This window comes from Clavelina lepadiformis, chromosome 9, assembly GCF_947623445.1.
Source record: "Clavelina lepadiformis chromosome 9, kaClaLepa1.1, whole genome shotgun sequence".
Taxonomy (NCBI): Eukaryota; Metazoa; Chordata; class Ascidiacea; order Aplousobranchia; family Clavelinidae; genus Clavelina; species Clavelina lepadiformis.
Window position 1 is genome coordinate 5,565,930 of NC_135248.1, and position 26,568 is coordinate 5,592,497.

A 26,568-nucleotide genomic window follows, 5' to 3' on the forward strand; every position below is an offset into this window, starting at 1 on the left:
GCAAATCTTGTACATTACTGTCTAGTACTCTAGTGTCTAATTTTGTTAAGGATTTTTACGATGAGTTAACACATTGAGCAACAATTTCTTGAGGACTGTTCGGTTATTTAACGCTATTGGAAATAGCTTAGCTGAAGTAGTTTTTAAAGCAATTATTTTATGTACAAGGTAGTGTTAATTTTTAATTGAGGAAGTCATAAAACTTTTCCTGGCGATATTGAACTCGGGTTAAATCAAAAACTTAACAACCGCTTACTTTAGATGAAAAATTAATAACACTATTGTATCGAAATTGTAAGTGATTACAGTTTAGCAATGTATGTCGTATAAGTTTAATGTAAGGAAGTACGAAAACTTAAGTAAACCTCTTCGCCTACCAACTCTGAAGGCACTAAAGGCATAGGCTACAGCTACGGTATCTAACTCTGCTCTTTGTTTACACCGCATGCGATTCACATTTCACAGATTGTGTGCTGTAGTAATATCAATTGAACGTTCTCTCACAAACAATGGGTAACACTTGACCTCAGGGCATTGACCTATATTGATAGGCTATAAGAGTAGCATAGAAAATGACAGAATTGTTCAGCTAAAGGTCTGGTTATCATTATCACAGATAACTTTAAAAGCCCCAAGGCTAACTAGCGAGCGGCAGTTATATGTAACGCTTTTAACAAGTGATTATAATAGATTAGCATTTGGTACCCATACTTGTATTTACACTATTTTACTTGCAAGCCTACATATTGAGTTTGTGTCTAGTATATTGCCCTTTCAAGGTGCAACACGAAGGTGTTTATTTGTTTTATCTTTGACGAGCGAGTTAACCAAATTTAGGCGAATAAAGTAGTGACGTATATACACAAGGTATATAGCAATATACCGAGCAGTAGACTAACTCAAACTTCAAACCGACCAAGATGGAAAACAAAGCATATGAAGAGGTAAGTTCTATATAATTCTTTATCATAGTTCATTCTTTAGAAGTTTTGTAGAATGACATCCCTAAAATCATAAGGAAATTTATCGCAACTTTGAAAACTATCTATAGCGTCACACAAGGTCGTATCAAATGCCTTTTTGCAATAAAATCGCCGTTCACATTGCAAATTCACATTTCAGTTGGCCTGTACGCCTTGCTTTAGTTTGCTAAGAAAACAAAGCCTTCATGAAAGTATTGTTATTTGGTCGCTTTAAGAGCCCTAACATGCTGCAAAATTTCACGCTTCAACAATCTTCAAATTGTATTCTACGCATGCTGGCGTGTTTGGTGCTTGCTTGTTTGCTGGCTTCAAACAGTTTTTGTGGAAGTGGATAAATTTATCCTAAGCAAACAGGTTTAAATGTTTCATTTGTTATTGCCAAAATCTTTTTTAACACTACAACTCACTCAAAACTGAAAATATACAAAGTGACGCCGCATGTTACCAACTGCGTCATAATAGCATTATGCGACAAAGAACAGAGCCCTTCACAAAGTAAAACTCCATTGTTGAAAATATCAGCACTTGTTGTAAAGTAGACAATATTTATAGCCTATACTATACAGTACTTATACTACTTCTTCAATATTAAATTGAATGTGTTTATAAATTATCTTACATACCATATAATTTTTGGAAATGTAATTAATCTAAAACAATCAAACTCAGGAACAAGACGATGGAATAAAAGTCTGCACTGGCGTGGAAATTAGAGAAAATCGACCAATCGAAAATCAAACAAAAACAAAAGATGGCGACGCTCTGCTATACAGTATTGAAGATACACCATCGTGGTATACTTGTGTGATTCTCGGCCTACAGGTTATTTTGATAAACAAAGTTTGCATTCCTTATAAATTAGTTTATGGAGTAATGTAAATAAATGTATCTAGAGTATCTAGCTTAGAACCAACCAAATAAAATTACCTGCTGTCAGATTAATGGGTTCATAAGAGTGGTACGTATTTGTAGCATTACCTCGTCGCAGTTGGGGGTCTGATTGGACTTCCATTACTCGTTGCTTCACCCCTGTGTATTGCAAATGATGATGAAGGTGATGTTGCAAGGGCTCTTCTTATCACAAGTTTATTCTTCGTATCCGGGATCTGCACCATCCTTCAAACGACTTTCGGCGTTAGGTACAACAAAGGGTTTAGAATTTAGATCACTAAAACAATTTTGCAGAAAACCAGCACTATAAATTCCGAATTAACAATAAACAATTAAACACCTATAAGGAAAGCTTGCTGGTAGACCAATTTAATACAAAATTACTATAGGGGAAATATTATTTGAAGAATATGCGTGTTTGAGAATATGTTTTAAATGTTGCATTCATTCCAGGCTGCCAATCATGCAGGGTGGCACATTCAGCTTCCTTCCTCCAACCTTGGCCATTCTGGCACTTCCACACAACCAATGTCCAGCTCCTCTTCCTGAGGGGTTCATGAACAGCAGTAAAACTTTGTATAATGACACGGATGGCAGCATCGTTGATGGTGCTGAAGTTTGGCAACGACGGATGAGAGAGGTATAGAAAAAAACCTATATGTCACGTATCAATTAGTGTCAGTTTGGTCCTAGTGTTCCTATTACACATTTCCAATAACGTTATAAATACAAAAAAGCGCACCGGCCCTTGACGTAGTAAAGAAATTGGCCTTTTATCAAGCATCTATGTCCAGGTTCAAGGGGCTATCGCTGTTGCTTCCCTGGTACAAGTTATCTTGGGGTTTTCTGGAGCAATTGGATTTCTACTTCAGTTCATAGGACCAATTACTGTAGCTCCTGCGGTCGCCTTAATTGGTCTTGACCTCTTCTCTGCAGCTTCTTACAACGCATCGCCGCAATGGGGGATGGCAATGTTGTGAGTTTTGGAATTCCTTAGTATGTTCTAGGGTCATAGAACTATGACAAAAGTTAATGCTCTTGAGAACTCGAAGTTATAATCTTAACATTTGTGTGAGTTCAAGCCAAACGTAAAACATCAAAAAAAAAACAATAAAAGTAAATCTAGGAATTAGGCTTTATCAATACGCTTACGATAGGCTACCTCCGTAAACGTAGTCTCAGGTTGGTGTTCTTAATAAAACCATTTAACAGACGTAATTTGCAAAATTTAGGTCTTAGCAACATAAACTGATATCGTACAAGGTACACTATCCAACAAAATACCCAGACTAAACAAAAACCAACCAAAAAATTTTGGTGGCGCTTATATGTATCAGAAATATAGCACCCGTTATGCCAGATATATGCTATCACTTTACAGTGCATCGCAATTTCAGCTACTGCCAGTACACTACAAGGTTTTTTCCGTCATTTTTATGAATGACATAAAAACCGACCTCGAACATCAAATAGACCAAGCTTTATATAGAATAAAGGTGCCAACAATCATCAAACATTGATAAAAACGTTAGAAACAATCAGTTAAAATGCTGCGACCTGCGCGCGTAAAGTGTAAAAATGCTAAGTACTCTACAACACTGCAAAATACCCTTACATTTATATGCGTGGTAACTGTGCACAGTTATATCTCTAAAGCAGAACAGGTGGAGTACAAGTAACAACAATCGCCGGTATCCAATGGTGGAACATCAATTTGCCACTGAATTTTATGAGTTTAACTCTTATAGACAAAGGTTTATCAGCATTGCTCGTTATAGTTCCACGTGTGGTTATATGAGGACATACACAATTTATTACAGCGCCTTTATTCGATTCTCGGTTGTTTAGCAGCAACTTGCTAATTGCTAATTAGCAACACGCTAATTGCTCTTTCGCTTCGCCTCACCGCATTTGACGTCAGTGTCGAACAGGACCAACACGTTGTCTAGCATAAGCAGGCCCAACCCTAACCGGAATATGCACCAATCAGTAATCCATGTTTTTTTGGGCGAAAAATCTATCAATCATTTTATTTTTCTATAAATATATTATATTTTCTTACAAAACAAAGCGCGGCGTGGACGAAAAAAACCAAGCCAGTTATTATTATTAGCTTGCGCTAATGAACCAGGAAAGTGACAAAGTCGAAAAGGATTAAAACATGCTCAAAAATGGTTAAGATAATAATTGCTGGTAACAACTAACACGGCCACTAAACTCATCAAGTAAACAGTAAAGTAAACAACGTTCAAGTGAACGCCGAAATAAAACTCGGGTTTTTGCATTTAAAAATGGTGGCGTTTCTGCTTGGGCTCGTGTTCGGCACAGCTTTAGTTTGTTCATTGTTTTGATGTTTAATACAGCATTGCTTCATTCAGTCCTGGGCATTTTATGACATTTATTTTCGTCTTTTGCTTCAGCACAGCATTTGTACTCGTCTTGTGCTCGCAGTATCTCAAGAACGTGAAGATTCCACTCCCAGCTTATTCCTCCACAAAGAAGTGTCACATTGGAAGAACACCAATATTCAAAATGTTTCCTGTTAGAATATTTACGCTTCTTACCAGTACTGCTAAAATTGAGTGTATGTTGTCACCTCGTACTTTTCTTTTAAGGTACTTTTTGCTCTGGCCTGTGGTTGGATACTGAGTCTTATCTTCACCGTGACTAATGTATTTCCCAACGACAAAAACCATCCTTACTACCGCGCCAGAACTGATGTTAGGTCAAATGTCATCAGCAATGCTCCTTGGTCTGCGATTTTTTTCTATTCATCTCGGGTTGGATTCGTTGGAATACTCTGTTATGTTACCATTCCATTTTCTGCTTAGGTTTTATTTTCCATATCCGGGTCAATGGGGTTTACCCCGAGTGACTGTTGCCGGAGTGATCGGGATGTTTGCCGGGGTCATCGCTGGAGTTATGGAATCCATTGGGGATTACTACGCCTGCGCTAGGCTATCAGGTGCACCAAATCCCCCTAAGCACGCCATCAACCGGTAAAAGCCTACTCTTCTTAACAAAGTTAAAACTCACGGAAAACATTAAAGTTGTGACGATATTTGCTTAATTTATTGAAATTGATCAAATTTGTTTTATTTCTTTTTAGGGGCATTTTCACAGAGGGTTTCGGTTGCGTATTGGCTGGCGTGATAGGAACAGGAACGGCCACGACGTCATTTAGCGAAAATATCGGAGCTATAGGAATTACTAGAGTCGGCAGCAGAAGAGTTAGGTTTCAACTAAGTTTATAGATATTTCAAAATATTTTTTTGCCCAAAACAAAAAACATACCTGGTTCCTTTTCAGGTTTTGCAAGTTGCAGGATGTCTGTTTGTGATTCTTGGGATGTTAAGCAAATTTGGAAGCATTTTTGTGACAATTCCTGATCCTATCATTGGAGGATTGTTCTGTGTTGCTTTTGGAATGATTACAGCTGTTGGAATAAGTAACTTACAATACGTTGATCTGAACTCGCCAAGGTAGGCTTTGCGTTTTTGACTAAAAACTCTTTGGACGTAAAATCGACCTTTCACGCACTTCGTCCATAGCAAATTTATAACTTTTGTAATAAGTGTTGCGTTCTTCACTTGTTTTGTCGTTGTTTCGGTTTGAATCGTCGACTCTTTGCTAAATTTCTTTATAGAGTTTAGGACATTTTTTAAAAATCTTAATTTTATATTCGGTTCTTTTTTGTTTTCAGAAATCTGTTTATTATTGGATTTTCCCTTTTTATGGGATTGGCTGTACCGGAATGGATGAAAGCAAATCGCGGAATCATCCAAACTCCTTCCGTGGAGGGCAACCAAATCATAACGGTTTTGTTACAAACGTCCATGTTGGTGGGCGGATTTTTAGCTTTCATTTTTGACAATACAATTCCCGGTAAGCTTTACATATATGATTTGCATTATATACTCCAATAAGTCAAATGAATACCCCTCGTTTCTATGAAAAAAAATGCAGTAAACACTGGGCAACATGCCCAAGAACAAAAAACTCGGGTTCGTGAGAACCTTTAAAATTGGTGTTGTTCGTACAGAACGTTTAGGCTCAAGTCGACACACAAATGTTCAAAAGATTACTGTATTTACACCGTTGTGGTATTTTTCAAACTATGACTTTATCATAATCTTTAAAGGAACCGAGAAAGAACGAGGTATCTTGGCATGGAGAACAACGGAACATGGGGTAGAACCAATGGATGAGGACCAAATGAAGAAGGCGGAGTCAGAATGCTATAATCTTCCTTTTCCAACCAACTGTTGCAGGTTAAAATCAAGTTTTTCATTATTTGGCTGGTAAAGATGCATCTTGACTGATCAATATTGTCAATGTTTTTACTTGGAAGCATAACTGTGTGTTGCAATCAACATGTGATTTATGAATTGGTTGCTTTGGTTTACCTTATAATTTATATGATCTAGCCATTTGATCTTTATGTTTATAATATTTTAAATCATGAACGGTCTGTGTTACAGGTTTTCACGATTTATTCCAATTTTGCCGGAATTTGGTCAGCAGAATGTAACAGTGTCTGAGGATAACGCAACTTCGACAAGAATTTAACAATTTCATGCCAACATTGCAAGCAGAGCCCTTACAGTGATGTTTGTTGTTGGTTATTGTGCGCATTAGCTTCGTATGCTTACGAAGAATGTACATATGACTATGTGTGAAGTTGAAGTTTGCTACAACAAAAGCCGAATGTCGCCTTTCGAATGTCGTGTCGTCTTTCTAACAGCACTATGCGTAATATCTTGTCAGTAGGCCTATTAGCATACGCATTTCGTAAGTTGTTGCTGACAAAGGTTTTGTTGACAATAGCAATTTAACCAATAATAATTATTGACAGCTTTGGCTGTTTTGTGTAATAGAAAGCCATGCACCTTACTTGAAGATGAAGTTTTATTGTGTTTATTAGTAAGTTCACTAAATTTGGTAAATAAGTTTGAGGCCGCTGACCGAGACTAAATGAATTTTAGTAATGAAATGAAGCCACCTTTATAACTGGAAGAAGTTTTATCCTGATACGTATAACGTAGGTAAGTAACTTACAGTTAGTGGCAAGTACCACTTTTGGGTAAACTGATTTGACGTCACTTACCGATACAACCAAACGGTGACGTCGCTGACCGATGGATATTTCTGATTTGGCACAGGGTTGATCAAAATATACTACAAAACCGTCTGTACTAGATGACGTAATACTTGCCTTTGTGTGCTGTTGGACTATTTGTATCCTCCCTATAGTTATAATCACTATTTCAATTACTTATATACATATAATAATCGGACGCATCGCCAAAAAGTCAGGCAAATTGATATTACCTGATCTATTTTATCCATCCGTTTTGATATATGCCATCAACTGATTTTGTTTGCGTCATTTGCAAACCTCAAAGAGCTCTACATGCTGACCAAGCGGCTTACAGTTAAGTTTCAGATGGCAGTCAGACTGCGAAGAACAAATACGGAAGTGTTCTAAATAGCATACCGCGCAGACCGGCAAAAATAATAGATAGAACATTCTTATAAGCTAATAAAAGACCTGTTGCAGACGATTCATCAGATATACCACCAGCAAAAACTAATTGTGACCCACAAAGTAAGGAAGAGGTAATTAAAGCCACCTCAAAGCTAAAAATTTCATTTCAAACGAAATACAAGCAGAAACAACAAAGGCCGAAGTAAAAACTCAGCACTAGGAACGTATGCTCTACGGTCTTTTCAATAATATTTGGAAAAAAGATCGCAAACCAGGACAATGGCGAGAAGACAATATCTTCAAGCCACCTAAAAATAATACCTAAGAAGAACTATAAGATGCTGCTTTCAGTGCCTGGCATAGTTCAGAACAGAATTACCCTGATCGGTTGAATTGCCGCCATTGCTTTTTTGTGAAAGAAGGATAAACACGAAACAATACAAAAACAGCAAAGAAATGTTGCATTGCAATACACGAATGCAAGTTTTCTTCTATATAGTAAAATTTATGAAAACGAAAATTAACACAAAATTTTTACAAAATACGCTCCAAAGTAATTACAAGTAATGAACGTATAACAGTTTATGAATAATACTCTACTCTCTCTCATATCAATCGTACTTTTCCGAAGATCTGATTTTTTTCAACAAGTTCTTGTTGGACTTCAAAAACACATAAAATTCTCCACAAGACATGTTTTGTACTGAAGTGTTAAAATTCCTTTCATTCTCTCAATGGTCATCTTATCTCTTTCTTAAAAATCTTAAATCTTATCTTAAAATGTAGTAAACAACTTACGTCATAAACGAGTTGCAGACAGATTTAAAGCAGACAGTTTTGACGAGCTGAGAATGTTCGCGACCTAGAAAAAGTTTGAAAAAAGGTGGCAACCAAGAAAGACTTCGACTAAAACAAAATTTTAAACATTCCCGGACTTTTAAGTACATTTTAGCATTTCTCCCTGACGCAGATTTGAACACTAAATTCCCTGACATGTCAGGGAAAATTCTGACGTATGGCAACCCTAATCTATATAGAGCGTCGATTTTGTTAAATATGATAAAGCGTTTGACAGCGTTCACAGAGAAACGCTGTCAAACTTGCTGAAGCATTACTGAGAGCCATAGAAGTTAATTTATCTTTACTGTATAGTCACACTATAGGTGTTGTATCCAGTTGGTTACCATATACGTCATGTTTGTCTGATGTTTTCTTTCAGAAAAGTGTAATGTTTTGTGGGAGTATTGGTTTTATTAGCTAAAACTCAATTTTAACGGTCATATCTATTATAACGCTACTGGAGTCATTTTTGACTTTACTCGACTAAAGTCATTGAAAAATGTGACATAACTTTATTCGAGTTAAATCAAGTCAAGTCAGTTAAACTCGACCGAATCATTGCAACAATGCATATTGTACGCAAAGGTGTAGGCAAAACGTTCTTCAATTTCTATGAAAATGTGGAAATTTACCAGATAACAAACTATTGACTTTCTTTTTATTTTTTAACTTGCGCATGTTAAAGTTGTTGCAGTGCGTGTTGTATTGTCCATTTATATAAACTAACAATAACACGTAATAAGTGAAAAATGTGTACAGTGGGCGTGTCGCTTTTATCCAAACCTGGAGCTATTGTCCGAGTGCATAACTTTAGAAAAGCTATTTGAATCTTCTATTCGATTTTGACCGCTTGTTGTGAGGGGAAACAGCAATATCATGAATACCATTCATAAGTTATTACTGTCAAACTGAGCGAATTAAAACGCTGAATCACAAGGAAAAGTTTGATATATTTCAAATAAGGGCGGTTGCAACGCTATCCTATAATAGTTATATACCCAGTCCACTTTTCTCCTTTCCAAAAACGATAAACAGGAGTAAGCATACAGAAGCGTTACGTGCAGTGTGATAGTAGCAAGAAAAAGCAAAAGCTATTATTCTGCTTATAAAAGAAGCCCAGCGTACAGCATAACAGGCAATTTCAAAAAGCAGAAGAATCGATATACAGGTTTCAGACGCATATAGGTCCTGGTTATACAAAACTTGTGTTTTTTTTCAAGCAGTGTAAATGTGCAGTGCTTTGAGCTGGGTCTGGGGCAGTTCTATTGCAGAAAACGAGGAACACAAGATGGAAAACTGCGCTTTCGACAACGTGAGTGATTGATGTTTTAATTATTCGAAAAGTAATAAAAAGTTTTTAGGTCTCTTCATTTTAATTTAAGGCTATTTCTTGGAATATGGATGTTTTAAAATTCTTAGCAATACCTTCCATCGCAAGGTCTACTTAAGTAGAAAATATATTTTCATTAATTTAAAAATTAACGAGCATTTTGTTTAGCATGTAAGTAGAATGAATACCTGAATGGCGGGACGTTAGGCAAGTAACTAAAAGAATTTGATTTTTCTTTGAAGGTTCTTTACGTTTTTATCTCAATTATCCAAACAATTCTACCCAACCAAGTAAATAAATGTCTTTAAAAAAGATAAACAAACAATCTAAACAATTTAAAATAATAACTAAGGTGGTTTTGATACTGTAATGATTAGTGTTAAGCTTGTAATAAACTTGAGTTTCTGGTCACAAGTGTCCAGCTGATCCAACCGTTACAATGTTTTTTAAACTTGGTAAGTAAATGAACCGACTAAATAATGAGACTCGATTCTCCAGTCGTTAATATCTTTTCACAGCCTGGTTGATCTACTGTTGTGGGAATAGTAGATTAATTCCGACGATATTGAACGTCAGCATCGACTTTCAATCGCAACCCGCTTGCGTCTTATGATAAGATGACTGATAGATCTTAATTCCACTCAGAAACTTTTCTTTCAATGGTTATATTGATAAGTACACGTTACAGAATTCTTGATAACTTTATACTAAGAGGAATCAGAACAACTGCATGAATGAATAGCTGAAAGAAGGAATAGAGTAATAATAATGCATATACTAACAGAATGTACAAATATATATACCTACTACGGCAATAATTATGGACAATCGCAATAATCGTCCTTATTTCTAAGATTTGTCCTTATTTTGAAGGTCCGTGTCTTAGAAAAATATTTTTATCCTTTTTTCTAAGAAATGTCCTTATTTTCGTCTTATTTTTAGGGCAGAGGTTCGTATTTTGGGTAATTTGACACCTTTAGTATACCATTTTTTATCAAAGAGATACAAAAATTGAGAACATGCAAATAGTATCTCGTTTTTTCATTTTTGGAACATCGATTGCCCTCTCCTGCTGTGCACTGCTTAAGGTAGTATTCTTCTTTTGCTTCCTGTTCGTCCTTATTTTTGAGTCCAGACCGATGGCAACCCTGGCTATGCAGGAAACTTGAGTTGGAGAAAATTTAAACGTGACGATGCACAGCGCGTGACGTACTGATAAATACGAAATCGCCAATGATCTAATAACTACTGTATGCGTGGGAGATTATATATCGCTCCACAGGATTCAACTGAGAGAACGAAGACAACAAAGTTGAATTCTTAACGACTAACTAAGATTCGAAATATGACCTTAGCATAATGAATATCAAATGTAGCGCAATAAAAACATGTAAATCACGAATAAACATATAATATTGATTATAATACTAATATATTATGGTTTATTTAACGACATAACCCATGGCATCATTTGCAACTACAAATAACAAAATGCAGCATTCCGAATACTGGATTGGAAATATTTGTATACATACACTACGTAACTATACCGACATCGACTGAATCAGCTATTTATTTTATGTTTATTTTAATCTTTATTTTAAATTTCAAAATTGCAACATTGAACGAAGAAAAATTAGCGCGGAGAAAGGTTCAACTTTTCTTAAGTTTTTTTTCCTTCTATTTATAGCTATTCTTCCTCGTAACGTATAACCACCAACATCCTAAACATCGGACTGCGTAAACTTAGTGTACTTGTGCGGTGAAATATTCATTTTCAAACTTTTAACTCTTAGTACGGTTCAGATGAAAATCCAAGTTACCTTTAGGATACGGATTGTAAAAAAGACAACATAAGCAATAATTCAAAACTGAGTGGCTTAAAAAATCCTACACCAAAGGAAGCTGAAACCAACGATGGTATGCTCTACAGCATCGAAGACACACCGGCGTGGTACACCTGCTTTGCACTTGGATTGCAGGTAAACAACATTTATTAGTATTTTCATTCATCTTTTTCATTGACTGAGATGTTCAAAATCGGTTATTTTACTATTCACGCCTTTTATCAATGACAATTTAGCCTACATAAATGCAGTTGCAGAGTTTTTGTTGCATCAGCATTCTGTCAAACAAAGTTGGTCTGAAAACAGCTGGTGTACTTTAAGATTTCGAGTTATGATTTCCCATTTGTTTCCACGTAAAATCAGATATTGGAAGATTGCAATCACTGATCTTGATAAATATTATATAAACTAAACGAATGTATATCTGAAATATTGATTGTATTTCTAACGACGCCATAGTTCTGTTTTGACTATAGCTTCGATTCAGTGTAAATATTGGTCTAAAACGGCCACAAAATCAAACGAATTTCTTAAAGCGGTTTCTGAGCAACATGATATTTAACTAACTCTATCATACATACATTACATGGCGTACTTATCATGCTTTATTTTACGTGATGAAATAACACCAAAAACACAAGAGCCAAATAACGTGCTAAAAAGCAGAATGCTATAAGTGTTGGCGCTTTTACACTGTAAGAAAGCCTGTATTATAATCGTTAAGGGAAAATAAAGATTAATGCATTGTTATTCCGTGTTGATTGCAGCATTACTTGGTGGCAATTGGTGGGATCATCGGTCTTCCACTGCTCCTAGCACCACACCTGTGCATTGAAAATGACGAAGAAGGCAATGTGGCGCGCGCACTGCTCATCTCAAGCGTGTTTTTTGTCTCTGGTCTTTGTACTCTTCTTCAAACAACTTTGGGGATAAGGTTTGAACATTGAATTAAAAATTGATTGGCATTGTTATATGGTATAGTGTAGTGATTCTCAAGCCCAAACTTAAATCGCGAAGGGTGTTTTGTTGGTTTGTAAGCCCTTCTGCCTACAAAGTTTAAGAAGTAATAACTTATTTTTTAAGATTTAGAAAAAATGAAATTTAGATTTAGAAAATTTAAACCGACGGAAAAGTGAGTTATCGAAAACGGTCATTAAGTTCCTGTTGTCTTTACCGTCCACTTATCTCTGTGAGTAGGTCCACAATGTGACCACCGTAAAGATACTTGTTAAAAACGAATACAGAAATACACTAAACGTGGACAACGACATGCTTTTGTCTTGTATAACCATGAACCACATGTCAAACTACTTCCGGACAATAAACAAGCCCATTTGTCCAATTAGCATGCGACGAATTTAGGAGGCGTCAAAGACCAAAAATTGCCATAAAATCTTGTTTGTTTTATTATACAGCAAATTTACTAAAAGATTGATTACTCGAAATATACTCCATGGGGCTCTCTGAAATTTTGCATGTCAATTTAGTATGCTTAGGATTGCCATTCCATAAAATGTCATAAACAAACCATGATTTAAACGTTTTTAACAGAGGTGCAAAATAAACATTGGAAATTTTGGTCTAAAAATCCCAACTTTAATTACTTTCATGCTAATTTTTAGCCAAATTCTGCACGCCACCTGGGACATTGAAGCACGCCAACTGCTAGGGAATTCCCAGGCTAGAAAACAACACCAACCATGCTGCATTCTGATTGGTCTAAACATGTTTTTAAAGCCCTAGGTAGGACGTCCAAAAAATCATAGAGATCTTAGTTTTAAGTCTTTGACAGCTCCTTTAGTCTATCTAGCAAATGGACAGCAATATAGGTTATTTCCATTTTTGGTAAACGCAATTAATCTGTATGATCGAGACGGGTCGCAATTTCATCTTTAAAGGTGAAATTGGGTCGTGAACTATATAAGTTTGAGAACCACCGGTATGGTGCATAAACAGTAAGGGCAACACAAATATAAACAGTCATTGTTTTGTATGTCATTAACATTTCTATTACGGAAGGGTCGACAGGCAACTCTAAATTCACGGTCAACTGTGTGATCTTAGTTAAAACACTTATAAAACTTTTGTCCAGATGCAAACTATAGTTCGCAGTTAGGATCGTTTGATCAGGTTCATGTAAACAAGGAAAAAGTAAAATGCTTCACGGTGGCTAAACACCGATATGAAACTAAAATCCTGAATGGAAATATTCACTAAACCAGTTTCCGGACTGCACAAATATACTATAGGTATTAACTTTATGAATTACTCTAAGAGAAAATCACATTGTGTCATTGTCTGGAGGATAAAATAATCAAGCCTTATGGAAAATTCTAACGTTGCAAAGAATGAATCAGCAACGCTCGTAGACTGAACGTTGTTGCCCAAGCAGTTACCAAACCAAAATTTAACAACAGCTACAGCTCAATACTGAAAACTTAGATCTTCAAATGCAAACAGGAAGAAAAAATACACAAGGATAGCAAAACGAAAATATGGCAAACCGAAATTCTATATGAATATGTACAGTATTGTGACACACACACGCACGCAGTCTGTATAACAATACAATGTAATAATGGCAAAAAAAGTGTAATGCATGTCCTAACTGCAATAAGTTACTAATATTGGCGTACTTTTTACACTGACCTTAGCCTATATACATGTCAGTACATTAAGATTCTTTGACTATTCCAGGCTACCAATCATGCAGGGTGCCACCTTCAGCTATCTCCCTCCAACCTTGGCCATTCTCGCACTTCCACACAACCAATGTCCAGCTCCTCTTCCTGAGGGTTTCATGAACAGCAGCAAGACTTTGTACAATGACACGGATGGCAGCATCGTTGATGGTGCTGAAGTTTGGCAACGACGGATGAGAGAGGTATAGGCATACCCTACATATGACCACTCAGTTTTCAGATATTGTAAAACTTAATTATTTTTATTTGAAAAGAAAATCATTTAAGTTCCACTTAGCCAATTGTGAGTTCTTGAATCCATCATGCAGAAAACAAGCCGAGTATAGGCATGGTTTAAACTTAAAGGAAGCCAAGATTTTGACAATATTACATCATAAAAAGCATGCTGCCAATTCTGAGGTGTGAAATATCTCATTTTCCGGGCCATCAAAAATTTTGGCATGTAAAGTGATCATGGTTCCTTGAGGTCACTGACAACATTTTTTTCAGATTGGCTCTAGTTTTTGAGATATTTTACATTTTCTACTTTTTTAGTTACCCGTCTATACGTACATAATTTTATTGGATTAGAGTTAGATAGATGCTCCTCTGCAAAAAAAGTTGCAATTCAAACGATTTACATGTTCCCTACCGGCTAAGTAAAACTATGATGAATGCAAGTATCTCGTTCTTTCTTCATCACTGATGCAAAATCGCTAAGCATTAGTTTCATCTTCATTCATGATGCAAAGTCAAAAACGCCTTTTTAATGAAGTTTCCTAATTGTAATTCATCAAACTTTTTTTTTTACTTTTACTTGTAGTTACACAAAGTAAAGTAAGACATACAAGCAAATGATGCATTCAACAGTTTCTCTTTAAAACTTTAATCAAGTGCTTTATCAAGCCAAGCTTGATTTGAAGCAATCTGAGGGGGATGCGACTATGCTTAATGCATTGTTGAGATATTTTTTCTCCGAACTATAGTAACATTAGTTTTGTGAAGGGTCATAATTTTCATAAGAATTTACGAAAATGCGCTACGTCCAATATCTCAAAAACTACAGAGCCAAATCACTAAAACTATGTGTATTTTTGGGTTCTACGCCTCAAATTTACACGAAAACGATTTAACATATTGCGTCTTTTAAAAAAAAACTTGTTGGCCTGTGAATTGTCATTACTCAAAGAGGCAATTTGATTGTATAATAATTATTAATCGCATCAGCAGTATTTTTATAAAATATTAACTCATAGCCTAAATATGTCCAGAATTCACGTAATACAACAACTGTTGGTTAGGATTTAGGAGCAATGTAACCATCAACCTACTCAAATGAGTTAGTTTCGAAATAGGGGATAGACTTTCTTTAGGTCATATTTATTGTTTTACAGGTGCAGGGGGCTATTGCTGTTTCATCAATTCTACAAGTTGTCCTCGGGTTCAGCGGTGCGATAGGTTTTCTTCTTCGCTACATCGGACCTCTCACCATTGCACCAGCTGTGGCATTAATTGGTCTTGACTTGTTCTCTACAGCATCATCTCACGCTGAGCCTCAGTGGGGCATCGCAATGTTGTAAGTCTGGCTTTAATTTATTGTAAATTACTTTAAATTTCCTGAACGTTTCCATACCTAGCGTTGCTTGCAAAAGTAAATGGGCCTTTGTCCCAAAGCTATAAAGAAGCGGTTATAGACATACTATCAATCCTTAGATCAACTAAATTTAATAAAATATAATACGATTAACAAACACGTTGAAATTCTTCTGCAACAGTTTATCCCCCACTCTGCCACAAATAAGGCAATGTAAGGCTGAATATTGCGTCACCAAACTTAGATCTATCTTTAATCTTATAAATTTATCGATTCCAACGAAATTGCAATATGTTCCATGTCATTAGCGTTGAATCGTCCTCCAATTTACCGCCCTCAGTCGGTTACCCAAACTCAATGTTTAATTGTAAAGCGTATAAATTTTAAATCAGTAAGATTCTGCGTAAATCCTGGAATTTTACTGATTTAAAGAAGATATTATTAGCATCATATGTTTTACTGTTGAATCAGTGGGGCCCGACTTGCAAATGAACAAACAGGATCGCCTTTTCATAAATTGTACCAAAAAAATTTGGTAACTAGGTATAATTTTCTGCTTATTTTCAATAAACTAATACCATGTCCTACTGCATACTTAAATATTTGCTTACTCTGCAGCACTGCCTTTGTAGTGGTTTTATGTTCCCAATACTTGAAAAACATCTACATACCATTTCCAATCTACAGCAAATCCAGGAAATGTCATACTGTCAGAGTTCCTATTTTCAAAATGTTTCCAGTGAGTCAGTAGATTGATATGCGACGACATTATTATAAACAGAAAAACTAGGTTGTTCATCTTCGACATGTTTTAAGGTACTTAGTTTTTCGTTAACGTTTTAGGTTTTATTTGCATTGATATCTGGTTGGATACTGAGTCTAATTTTTACTGAAACCGGCGTCTTTACTGCCGACACAGCCGATCCTTCTCATCGTGCAAGAACAGATCTAAGAACAAGTGTCATGATCAACTCACCTTGGTAAGAACTTAAGCCGGCCTTAATGACTAGCCTGGCCTATCGGCACACTTAAAATCGCACTACTCAGGCTGATGGACACTCAACTTTATTACGGACTGCAGCCATAAACCAATACTATCACGTTGTGTAGTGTCATTTCGTGGTTTTCTAAAACGGCACGACAATAAGCTAGCTACAGAGAACATAATATATTCATTTTGAAAACCGATGGCCAGCTACAGTACATACACTGATACAAACAATAATAATTTTGAATAGAACTTACCAAACGCCAGGTTGTCTTTAATTATTTAACAGATTTCGCTTCAACATTACAATGACATCTCCATGCAAGTAAACAGACACTGTAACATAAGCTTCTATAAACTAACCCTAGAATAGTTAACTGGCCGGGATTTTTACAGATTAAAACAACTCTTTGCATTCGTACTAACAATTAAGCAAACAGTTAAACACCCCATGGCTGAACAGGAACATTAAACAGAAAACAAAATTATCTCATCGTACAGGCATATGACGTAACACAGCGTATAGGGCTTGATCAAAGAAAACTACCGTATACTGCAATATTTGTAAACAAAAACGTTACTGACATAGTAACACTAACCCTATCAGGCTGTCGCATCACTTCGCTAAAAGAAGTAAAGTCGTCGGCAATTTGCACTTTGTGCAATATTATTAAACTATATTTTAAACAAGAATCCGAATCAATGCTGCTACAGGTTTTATTTTCCTTATCCCGGTCAATGGGGTTTGCCAACTGTTACCGTTGCTGGAGTGGTAGGAATGTTTGCTGGAGTTTTGGCCGGATTCATAGAGTCTATCGGTGACTACTACGCATGCGCAAGATTATCTGGTGCTCCCAATCCGCCTCAGCACGCAATCAACCGGTAACCTTTAGCTCAACACTGTATGTGTTTTGTATAACAACCTTAATTATAGCTGTGCTTCTTGTTCGCAGAGGTATTTTTACTGAAGGCATTGGTTGCTTTCTGGCGGGTGTTATTGGTACAGGAACAGCCACCACATCCTTCAGTGAAAACATAGGAGCAATTGGGATAACGAGAGTTGGAAGTAGAAGAGTAAGACATAGCTACTGCATATTCTGTTGAAGCTTGAAACCAATACCCAATTATCCATATTATAGAATATTGGTCCTGCAAAATTATAATTTCTTGCGATTTACCAATTTCAGGTTTTGCAAGTTGCAGGGGGTTTATCTGTAGTCCTTGGGATGTTAACTAAATTTGGAAGCATTTTTGTGACAATTCCTGACCCGGTTATTGGAGGATTGTTCTTTATCGCCTTCGGAATGATCACTGCGGTTGGCCTCAGCAATTTACAATATGTCGATTTCAACTGTCCCAGGTTTTATTTCGAGCTGTGTCATTTCAAGTCGAAGCGACGTGACGGTGTTTTTTAAGAAAACAATGATTTCCTATCGACCGGCATGAAAGAAATAATGCTCACAGGTTTAGATTGCACGTCATTCAAAATTTTGCTCAATGTTTTGTTCCAATAGAAATCTCTTCATCGTTGGTGCATCTCTCTTTGTGGGTTTGGCTGTTCCTGAATGGATGAAAGCTAACCCCGGTGTCATCCAGACCTCAGTTACAGGGCTTGACCAGATCATCACTGTGCTCTTGCAAACTTCCATGCTGGTTGGGGGATTTCTTGCGTTTTTCTTTGACAACACCATCCCAGGTTATTTTGAGTATTTGAAAACTTGAAAGCGATTTTTTGTTTTGCTTTATGAAAGTATCAAATGTCATTTTAAATCTATGTAACACCACACGATGATTTAACAGAACAAAAGATGGGGATTGGGTCAAAACTGCACCCAAATGAACATCACACAACTTGTGGTCTCATCAGAACAATTAAGATTCCTAAAAAGTTTTTGAACGTCTTTTGTCCTGGTTTTCAAAAACCTTTTAGACTCGTGAAAGAGTTGGCCTAAATGGTGTGGTTTGTGTTTTAAGTAGCTGGAACGTTAGCCTACCTTATCTTGCAGCACGTTTGCCAGGAATTGTTGTCCATTGGTCTATATAAAAATAGGTTACTTTAAAGCGTAAACATAAGGCTAAGAAAACATCGTGGCCTATTTTAAATTTATGCAAACTAATTGATTTTGTGGTATTTATTTGTTAATGAAATCAATCGCTCATTTAAGTTTTGCATTTTACAGCAAAATGATAAGTGCACTGAAATAGAACCATCTAAACCGGGTTCAAATAAATTTATAGATGGTCAGCTGTGGGAGCATGGGACTGATGGGTTTAGGGTTAAGTGATCGTGGTGGTCATTACCAGCAATTATTACCTTAATTACTTTTGAGCACGTTTTAAGCCGATAAGGCTTGTCGGCTTAAAACGTCATTTTTTACTGTTCATTGGTGCACGCTAGTAGCAACTATAGCTTGATTTTTCCCCCGCGCTTTTGATGAAAAATAAAAGGATTGATTGATGGGTGTTAGATTGGCACTCAATTTTTTTTCTGAACGTTATTTGTTTCAAGGTACAGAAAAAGAGCGTGGACTGCTAGCATGGAAAAAACACAATCACGGTCTGGAAGATATGGAAGAGGAAGAATTGAAAAACGCTGAAACGGAATGTTATAGCTTGCCATTTCCGACAAATTGCTGCAGGTATTACACTAAACATTCAATTTATTGAAGCTTAACTGTATTCAATCTAACTTTGATAGAGATATACCAACGCACAGGTTTGCAGATACAAATCACAAATCCTTAAGTAAATCTTGCTAATTTACGCAATAGATTTTCGCGGTATTTTCCAATCTCGCCTGAATTCGACAACGACAGGAACTACAACGCAGAGCACAACGGGGCTGTGATTTCAAGGCTATAAGACAGTGATTTTCCACCAGAGGGCCTAGAACCTTACTCTAATTGAAACTTTATGGCATATATTTTTTTATAAACCATCAATGTTTCGTCGTATATTATTATTAATCACGTTTTACCAAGCCAACAATGTGCAAGTGATTTTTTCCTTTTTTGCATAACCTGATGAGTGATGACTGATGACTGATGAGCTATGTGCAGGATCTGGTCTGGTAGCTACTTTTGCCACTCCAGCTAAACTGTAAAACTGAGTTTGAAAGGGGGTCTCGGAGAATAAAAAGTCAAAATCCACTGCTATGAGATGTATAGCTTTTTGGGAATATCATGCATTAGTTTATATGCCCGCATAGTATTTGCCATTTTCATTTTTCACGAAAGTATTACCAACTCTGTGCTTCAACATCATTGCAAATTGTTTTATCCATAAAGTTTGATATAGTTGTTATCGTTTCAATAAATACATTTTCGTCAAATTTTGTTGTATTTAGAATACTCTGTTGGTAAAATAAAGCTATAAAAACTGTTTTGACAACCAAAGTTATTATCGGTGGCTCCGAACCGAATCGCTGCTAATACGTTAGTAAACAACCAGATGCATAAAAGCAAGGAACGCAAATTATTTAGACTTGTGGCAAAGCAGCCGAGTAGTATTGTATCTGAGGTCATAAACGTAATTTAGAATTTTAAGGTTTTAACCTAATATAATTTAGATTTTTGAGGTCATTTGACTTATGAGGTTAAACGAGTTCATTGGAATCACGTGACCAAATTGAGACATGTTAGGAAATCAAACATAACTTGTACATGTATTTCCAGAAATTTTTATTGTAATTTGACTTGATTCACCTGAATGATACCGAAGGCGCTCCGCGTGCTCTACGTCGTCACATGCAATGCGTAGGTTTTCTAAGCTTTTATCATCAAGTTAAATGACCTCAAAAATCTAAATTATATTAGGTTAAAACCTTAAAATTCTAAATTACGTTTATGACCTCAGATACAACGCTGCTTAGCCGCCTGGCTTATAAAAGGTCGCGACACCTAACGGCGAACATATCTCTGGCAAGTTTTCTCTAAACGAGTTTACCGTCACCCTCCAGCAAATAAACCCAGGCGAAGCTTCGAGCCCAGACAACATCGGCCCGCAGGTCACATCCTATGCTGGTACTGCCATGAAGTCTTGGCTGCATATAGCTTCCTGCTTGTTATAACACAAAACTTGAGAAGAGTCTTCTTCCTAGTCCTCCTAAAACCTCAGACGCCGCCAGGAGATTCAAAAAGCTATCATCCTATTCCTCTCTTGCTTCGATTCAAAATCTTTAAACGCTTGATCTAGGACCGCGGTGAACTCAAAATCGATCTTCTTCTTGAAGAAAGGAAGCCAGCTGCATACGTCGATGACTCCAAAAGAACTTGCTAAGACTAACGTATTTACGAAGAGGAACATAATTGGGAAATAAGCCCTTTATCACGGATTCAATTCCTGAGGACCATACGTGTTTCCACGTCTTTTTGATCGTTGCTTTTTTCCTTGGCGACTCCTCATCGGCTATATTGCATTGCTATAATAACCACTGCAATACGATAGGATTAAGTACGATGGTATGACATGAAAGCTTCAGACAGCATTGTTATAAAACAATGACCAAAGTCAAGAACATAGTTGGCTGATCGTGAAATACGAAACATTGCTTGTCGTTCTGGTTCTCAAGCATGATGGAGAAAAAGGTTCTAAAGAGCCTACTCCTAGCAATGCAGATTGAGCATTGCCGTTGCAGATACGGAGTTGTTCACTGTTTGCGCGAGTTGTAAAAGCAAAACAAGATTAATCACGTTGTCCAAAGTAGATGTTGATAGGAAATGGCATTACAAACCTCATTGTGAAGTAAGTACGGCTACGGTCCTTATCTAATACAAACTTCGTTGAGAGGTGTTGTCGTTGTCAGCGTTAGATGTTTCTTTATTTTATGGCCACCAGCTGAGCAGCGATAGAGCTCGGAGACACCGGTACGTGGCGAGTTTACCAGCCAGTTAAAGACTGCTTATAATGTTTTATGCTTTGCGAGCATTAAGCTCCTCTATGATAGTTGGTTTTGCTTTGTTGGAAGTGAAGTCTGGAGAGAGACAAAGAAAAGAGTAGTAGAGGGTCTCACACTCAGAATCTCAGCACGGCGAGTAGTTCGTGCGATAAACATGTTGGATATTCTTTTTGACGCAAGGCCAATCATGCAGTAGGTTAATTATTGCAATTTACAGAATGCTTTATAAACAATGAAATCCCGGTTATATTTTGCAATGACTAGGATGATGCTTAGCCTAATGTAAAGACTATTTTAATCTCATTTCTCTAGAAAATCTAAAATTTTAATATTGTTAAAAAGATTATTATAATAATATTATTAAATTGTAGCACAATTTAAATATACGTTAGTATGCGCTCGTTTCGTCAATTGTTAAAATTGTTATAACAACGGCAAAATAGGAAGTGACATGCAAACCACTGGCAATTTCCATACAGGTTACAAAAGCAAATATACCGCTTGGACAAAAGGCTAAGATACGAAACCACCTCTATCAGAATCTTCAGGATCTGATTTCATACATCAAATAAATTTATCAAGCCCCCAGTTCTATTTTCAAACAAAAACATATTTATAAAGAAATGTGTTTGTAATGTTAGTAACCGCTTTGTAGGCTGTATAGGCGTACTATATTTCAAGCAATTGCCGCAAGAATCAGGAGGATCGGTTCAGGACATGCTCGACAAACGCATTTGATTAAAAATAATTGCTGTTGACACTCGGCTCTTCCCGTTCAAGATCATGTTTTTAGAGCTCACCAAACCGCATTTCCTTCACGGGATATGTCAGTTATTTATTGTCTCCTTTAATCTCTTTATGTGGTGTTCCAATTATAAAAATTTTCCTGTTGCTATCTTAGCTGTTGTCGATTTTGCCTACATAAGTAGTTGTTTTGCAGTAATTTCACTTAGTAAATTTCAGCTAGTGCAAGATAATCTTTACGAATGGGTCTAGAAGTACACTCATCGCGATTCCATCATGGTTACCTACCGCTGGTGGTGATGGCATTTTTTTGTAGTGTATATAGCGAGCTGATTACAAGGTAAACTATATTATCGTGAAATGAATAATTGTTAAATTAGAGTTTTTTGTTTTATGTACAGTAATTTGAAAAGTTTTATGTATCATGACCTATTAAATGCAATAAACAATTTATAAACGCAGAGATGATTTAGCCACCATTCAAAAACGACTCGAAGTTGATGATTTCCAGTTTGAAAGTACGCTGAGAGGTAGGCTACAGCTTACTTTGGCTGATGCGTTATAATTTGCTCGTTGTCATAATTCGACAGTGAATTGTAGCTTAAAAATTATTTAGCGTTATGGTACATTTTAAACATTCTTGTAACCAAAAGATAACTTTTTTGCAGAAAACTCAAACCTTGAAAACGTACTCCTCAAACGGTAGGTACATACAGCCACCATCACATCTTTCTTACCCATTTCTATGTATTACAGTAAATACGTTGTTTTTAAAGTTAAACAAAACGTTTCTGTTTATTACCATCTTGACCCATTAAACTCTACATTTAGGTCACGGACTATACAACAATGTCCATCAGGTAAGCAATTTGCTTTCACCGGTCTATTAAATGTAAGAATATTTATTTAGTTTGCGATATTTGTGCAATCCCAGCAAGCAAGTCACTGTGTAATGTATTTAGGCCTACAATATGGCAGCATATTACGACAGATTTATGAGAAAGTTACATAACATGCACTATCCTATGTACAGGGTTTGGCGTTAGTACGGCGCAATGTGGATCTACATGTTGCTCAAGAACAAAAAGAACACTCGCCAAACGTGTTAGGGGTTGGTTAAACTGCAAAATGTCATTTTGTCATAAAATAGTAAAATAAATTTTCCGTAGCATGATGAATGGTTAATATATTGTAGAAAGCGAAGATGCTCATGGCGAATTCCCGTGGCATGTGTCTGTATGGAAAAGAAGTGACGAAGATGAATCTCTTTATATCCATAAATGCGGAGGAGTTCTTTTAACAAACGACCGTGTTCTAACTGCCGCTCATTGCCTTGAAAACTGTTCGAAGACGACAAACTGCAAGGGACCTGTCGAGAACAAGTAGGTGAAATTGGAGTTAAAAAAATTTGCAACAATCGCTGTAGCAGTATTGCACAATTGCTGAGTTGTATAGTGGTAGCATATGCTGTAAAACAAGATACTTGACCCTAAACTTCAAAATTTTATTGTTTTGTTTTGTACTAAATTATTTATTGTATATCTAAAACCTTTAAGACAAAATATTGCATAAAAGCTTTACAATTAGGCCATACTGTGTTTTAAAGTTTAAGATTCACCTTGATTTTTAACTTTCTCCGTAATAATAACGTGATAACGCATGCAGAGTTACAAACAATTTTTTATCTGATTGCAGCAAGTGGTCGTGTGCAAATGGAAAATACAAAGTGACTATTGGCGTGAAAATACCTCAGCCTAGAACCGGCAACTACGCTGAACAAAGCGATCCCGCTTTTCATGAAATAACTCAAGTCAGAATCGCAAATCAGTTTGGTAGAGACGGAAAGACTTTCGAGTATAAATATTTATCTAGAATTAAAATATTGCTACACGTAAGATCTAAAATTAAAATATAAATATCAGTGATGTATTTAGAATTGCGTTGAAGGGGGCGGGCTTAAAATAATGTTTTATGCCTCAAAAACCATTTTTAAACGATTTGAAACGAAATTTATTTTGATAATCAAACTTAAGCTATAATAGCTAAATAGCTGCCAATTTTTGATGTATGCGATGAACCGAGAAGAATGAAGATGTAAAAAGGCCCAAAATTGGGTTCGTTGGAAGGAGAGCCATGGTCCGATGACCCCGGCCCCCAAATACGCTAATGGCTGTTATATATATTCTTAGGCTACTTCGCAGGCCTGGCTATAAATCTACAACGTGTAGGCTATTCGTTATACAGTACTTCCTCGATTATCCGGTCAAGTTGGGTCAATATTTTCAAAAATCTGACCGGATAAGCAAAAAAAACGGATAATTGAATTTGTATTTTTACATCATAGAAATAGAAACAGATAATACAAATAAGTAATGAACAAATACAGTAATGTACAGAAAAAGAAGTTACGTCACTTTAACTTCACGTTAACTTGTTACGTCACAAAGAAGTTAAACCGAACCTTAACAGAGTTTGGGCACACCAATTATTGCTTGTGATGACATAATTGAAATGATTGTGTGATAGATTTTTCTTTTAGGTGGTATACAGGTCATTGATCAGTGTTGATCTAGTTTTGAACAATGAGCTACAAGTACAGTAAGATTTTTAATGAGAATGGGCCTTAGTATTATAGCAGGAGCTGCTCATAATTTTGCGGTTCATTTTACTACCGGTTCACAATGTGTTCACTGCAGTGGCTACAAGGAGAAAAGAACCAAGTAGAAAATTATTTTCTGATTTTTTCCTACCAGTTCAGTGTACACTGAACAGGTTGTCACCTCCCAAAGTCATTGATCACTCGGCCGGATAATCGAATGCCGGTTTAACGAGGGACGGATAATCGAGGAAGTACTGTAGTTGTAAATGATGGTATTGCTTTGATAGTTTTTGAGTGATGTGTTGACTATAGTAACCTATTGGATAAACAAAAATAAATCAAGTTAACACTAAATTATCCCCATTTACTGAGCTTTCATGTTTTTTTCTGAAGACACGACTACGCCATCATGCTTCTGAAAGTGCCTGTTAGCGGGGCGCACTTCGCATGCCTTCCTCCACTCACTTTCAGTAAAACTGGTTACAACACAAATGAATGCTACGCTTTAGGTCATGGTGGAACGGATTCAAGTACGTTGAAGCGATAGTATATTAAAAATTTGCTACGCCAGTAAAAATGCCGTTTTTATTTTACACAAATATGTTTAGAAAATCCATACAGCCTAAATCTTAGGAAGACGCGTGTAACCTTCACGAATTGCGGCGATGGCTTTAAATATGTGCATGGCTGCATCCAGCTACTTGACCAAAGCGGATCGGTTGGATGCGTAGTAAGCTAAACGTTTTGTTAATTAAGTACTTGATTTGGATATATTGTTGTCTTGGCATTTTTTTGGTTTATTTTTTTTATCAGTACGTATTTGTTGCCAGGGCGACAGCGGAAGCCCGGTAGTGTGTCGCGGAACTTCCAACGAATCTTGCTCTTCTTACTATGTCGTCGGAATATTTTCTCAAAATACCCACGACAAAGGTTGCAAAGGAAAGAACACCTTCTCTGTACTTTCCAACCTCACGTTTAAGGGAAGGCACCAAAGTACTCCACGTATAGGTGTTGATGGACTTTTGTATCGTACTGACGAGGGAGAGCTGTGTTAAGAAAGAAATTGAAGAACAACCACAACATTGTTTTACAGCCTATCAGACGACAGTTATATTTCCATTTTTTTAAATAAAGTGTTGAGAATAAAGTGCAAGATGAAAAGGTTTGGTTTTAATATGGAGGGCACTTTAAAACGCGACTTCAAATCTTATCATTTAAATGGAAAGCGTTCAGCGTACAAATGTTTGAGTTTGAAATGTATGTTGTATGGATGTAAACACCAGCAGCTGTTAGAAAAACTTGTCTATATATCAGCTGCTTATATATGTTGTCTTTATACAATAATCGTGTTCATCATTTACAAACAAATTTGCGCAATTCATGAAGAGCTAATCGACGTTTTTTCGTCTAACGGAAATCATTTTTACTCTTTAGTACAAGCCAGGCCCTATGCCGCACTAAGGGTGAATCCAGGCACCAAATAAACTTTTAAGTTAAATATGTCACACTTGTACTCTCACACCCACTGTATAACACAACAGCACTAGCTAATAAAAACGTCCCTCCCGAACAAAAGATACAGCGTTTTATATAAGCAAGGTGTGAACAGCAGGCCGATATAAAAAAAACATAAAATAACTCAAAAATCAGTTAAAAAATAACAAGAGATGTATAAAAAGACGGTGA

At 36.4% G+C, this 26,568-nt stretch overlaps 3 protein-coding genes across 5 annotated transcripts; all 3 read left to right on the top strand.

The window, feature by feature from the left end:
- Positions 1–645: 645 nt before the first annotated feature.
- On the top strand, positions 646–6,734 carry LOC143470372 (solute carrier family 23 member 1-like). Of its 2 annotated transcripts, XM_076968469.1 has the most exons (13): positions 650–944; positions 1,653–1,805; positions 1,956–2,122; positions 2,328–2,514; positions 2,669–2,850; positions 4,295–4,415; positions 4,490–4,626; positions 4,706–4,873; positions 4,984–5,104; positions 5,184–5,356; positions 5,578–5,759; positions 6,016–6,145; positions 6,356–6,734. In XM_076968469.1, exons 1-13 carry the CDS (start codon positions 921–923, stop codon positions 6,441–6,443), a joined length of 1,833 nt encoding a protein of 610 aa, XP_076824584.1. In that variant the 5' UTR covers positions 650–920; the 3' UTR covers positions 6,444–6,734. The 2 variants fall into 2 exon arrangements, with proteins under 2 accessions (XP_076824585.1, XP_076824584.1); XM_076968470.1 differs by lacking the exon at positions 6,356–6,734 and having other exon boundaries at positions 646–944; positions 5,184–5,355; positions 5,594–5,759.
- A 2,547-nt stretch (positions 6,735–9,281) lies between these two features.
- LOC143470371 (solute carrier family 23 member 1-like) lies at positions 9,282–20,023 on the top strand. The gene is made up of 13 exons (XM_076968468.1): positions 9,282–9,514; positions 11,362–11,514; positions 12,147–12,313; positions 14,077–14,263; positions 15,455–15,636; positions 16,273–16,393; positions 16,498–16,634; positions 17,357–17,524; positions 17,596–17,716; positions 17,830–18,002; positions 18,157–18,338; positions 19,152–19,281; positions 19,414–20,023. Exons 1-13 carry the CDS (start codon positions 9,431–9,433, stop codon positions 19,502–19,504), a joined length of 1,896 nt encoding a protein of 631 aa, XP_076824583.1. The 5' UTR covers positions 9,282–9,430; the 3' UTR covers positions 19,505–20,023.
- A 2,460-nt stretch (positions 20,024–22,483) lies between these two features.
- Positions 22,484–26,371, top strand: LOC143470553 (elastase-1-like). Of its 2 annotated transcripts, none has more exons than XM_076968767.1 (10): positions 22,484–22,623; positions 22,746–22,813; positions 22,952–22,985; positions 23,115–23,143; positions 23,317–23,394; positions 23,479–23,665; positions 23,979–24,137; positions 25,276–25,412; positions 25,491–25,612; positions 25,713–26,371. In XM_076968767.1, exons 1-10 carry the CDS (start codon positions 22,526–22,528, stop codon positions 25,935–25,937), a joined length of 1,137 nt encoding a protein of 378 aa, XP_076824882.1. In that variant the 5' UTR covers positions 22,484–22,525; the 3' UTR covers positions 25,938–26,371. The 2 variants fall into 2 exon arrangements, with proteins under 2 accessions (XP_076824882.1, XP_076824883.1); XM_076968768.1 differs by having other exon boundaries at positions 22,746–22,801.
- The last annotated feature ends 197 nt before the right edge of the window (positions 26,372–26,568 follow it).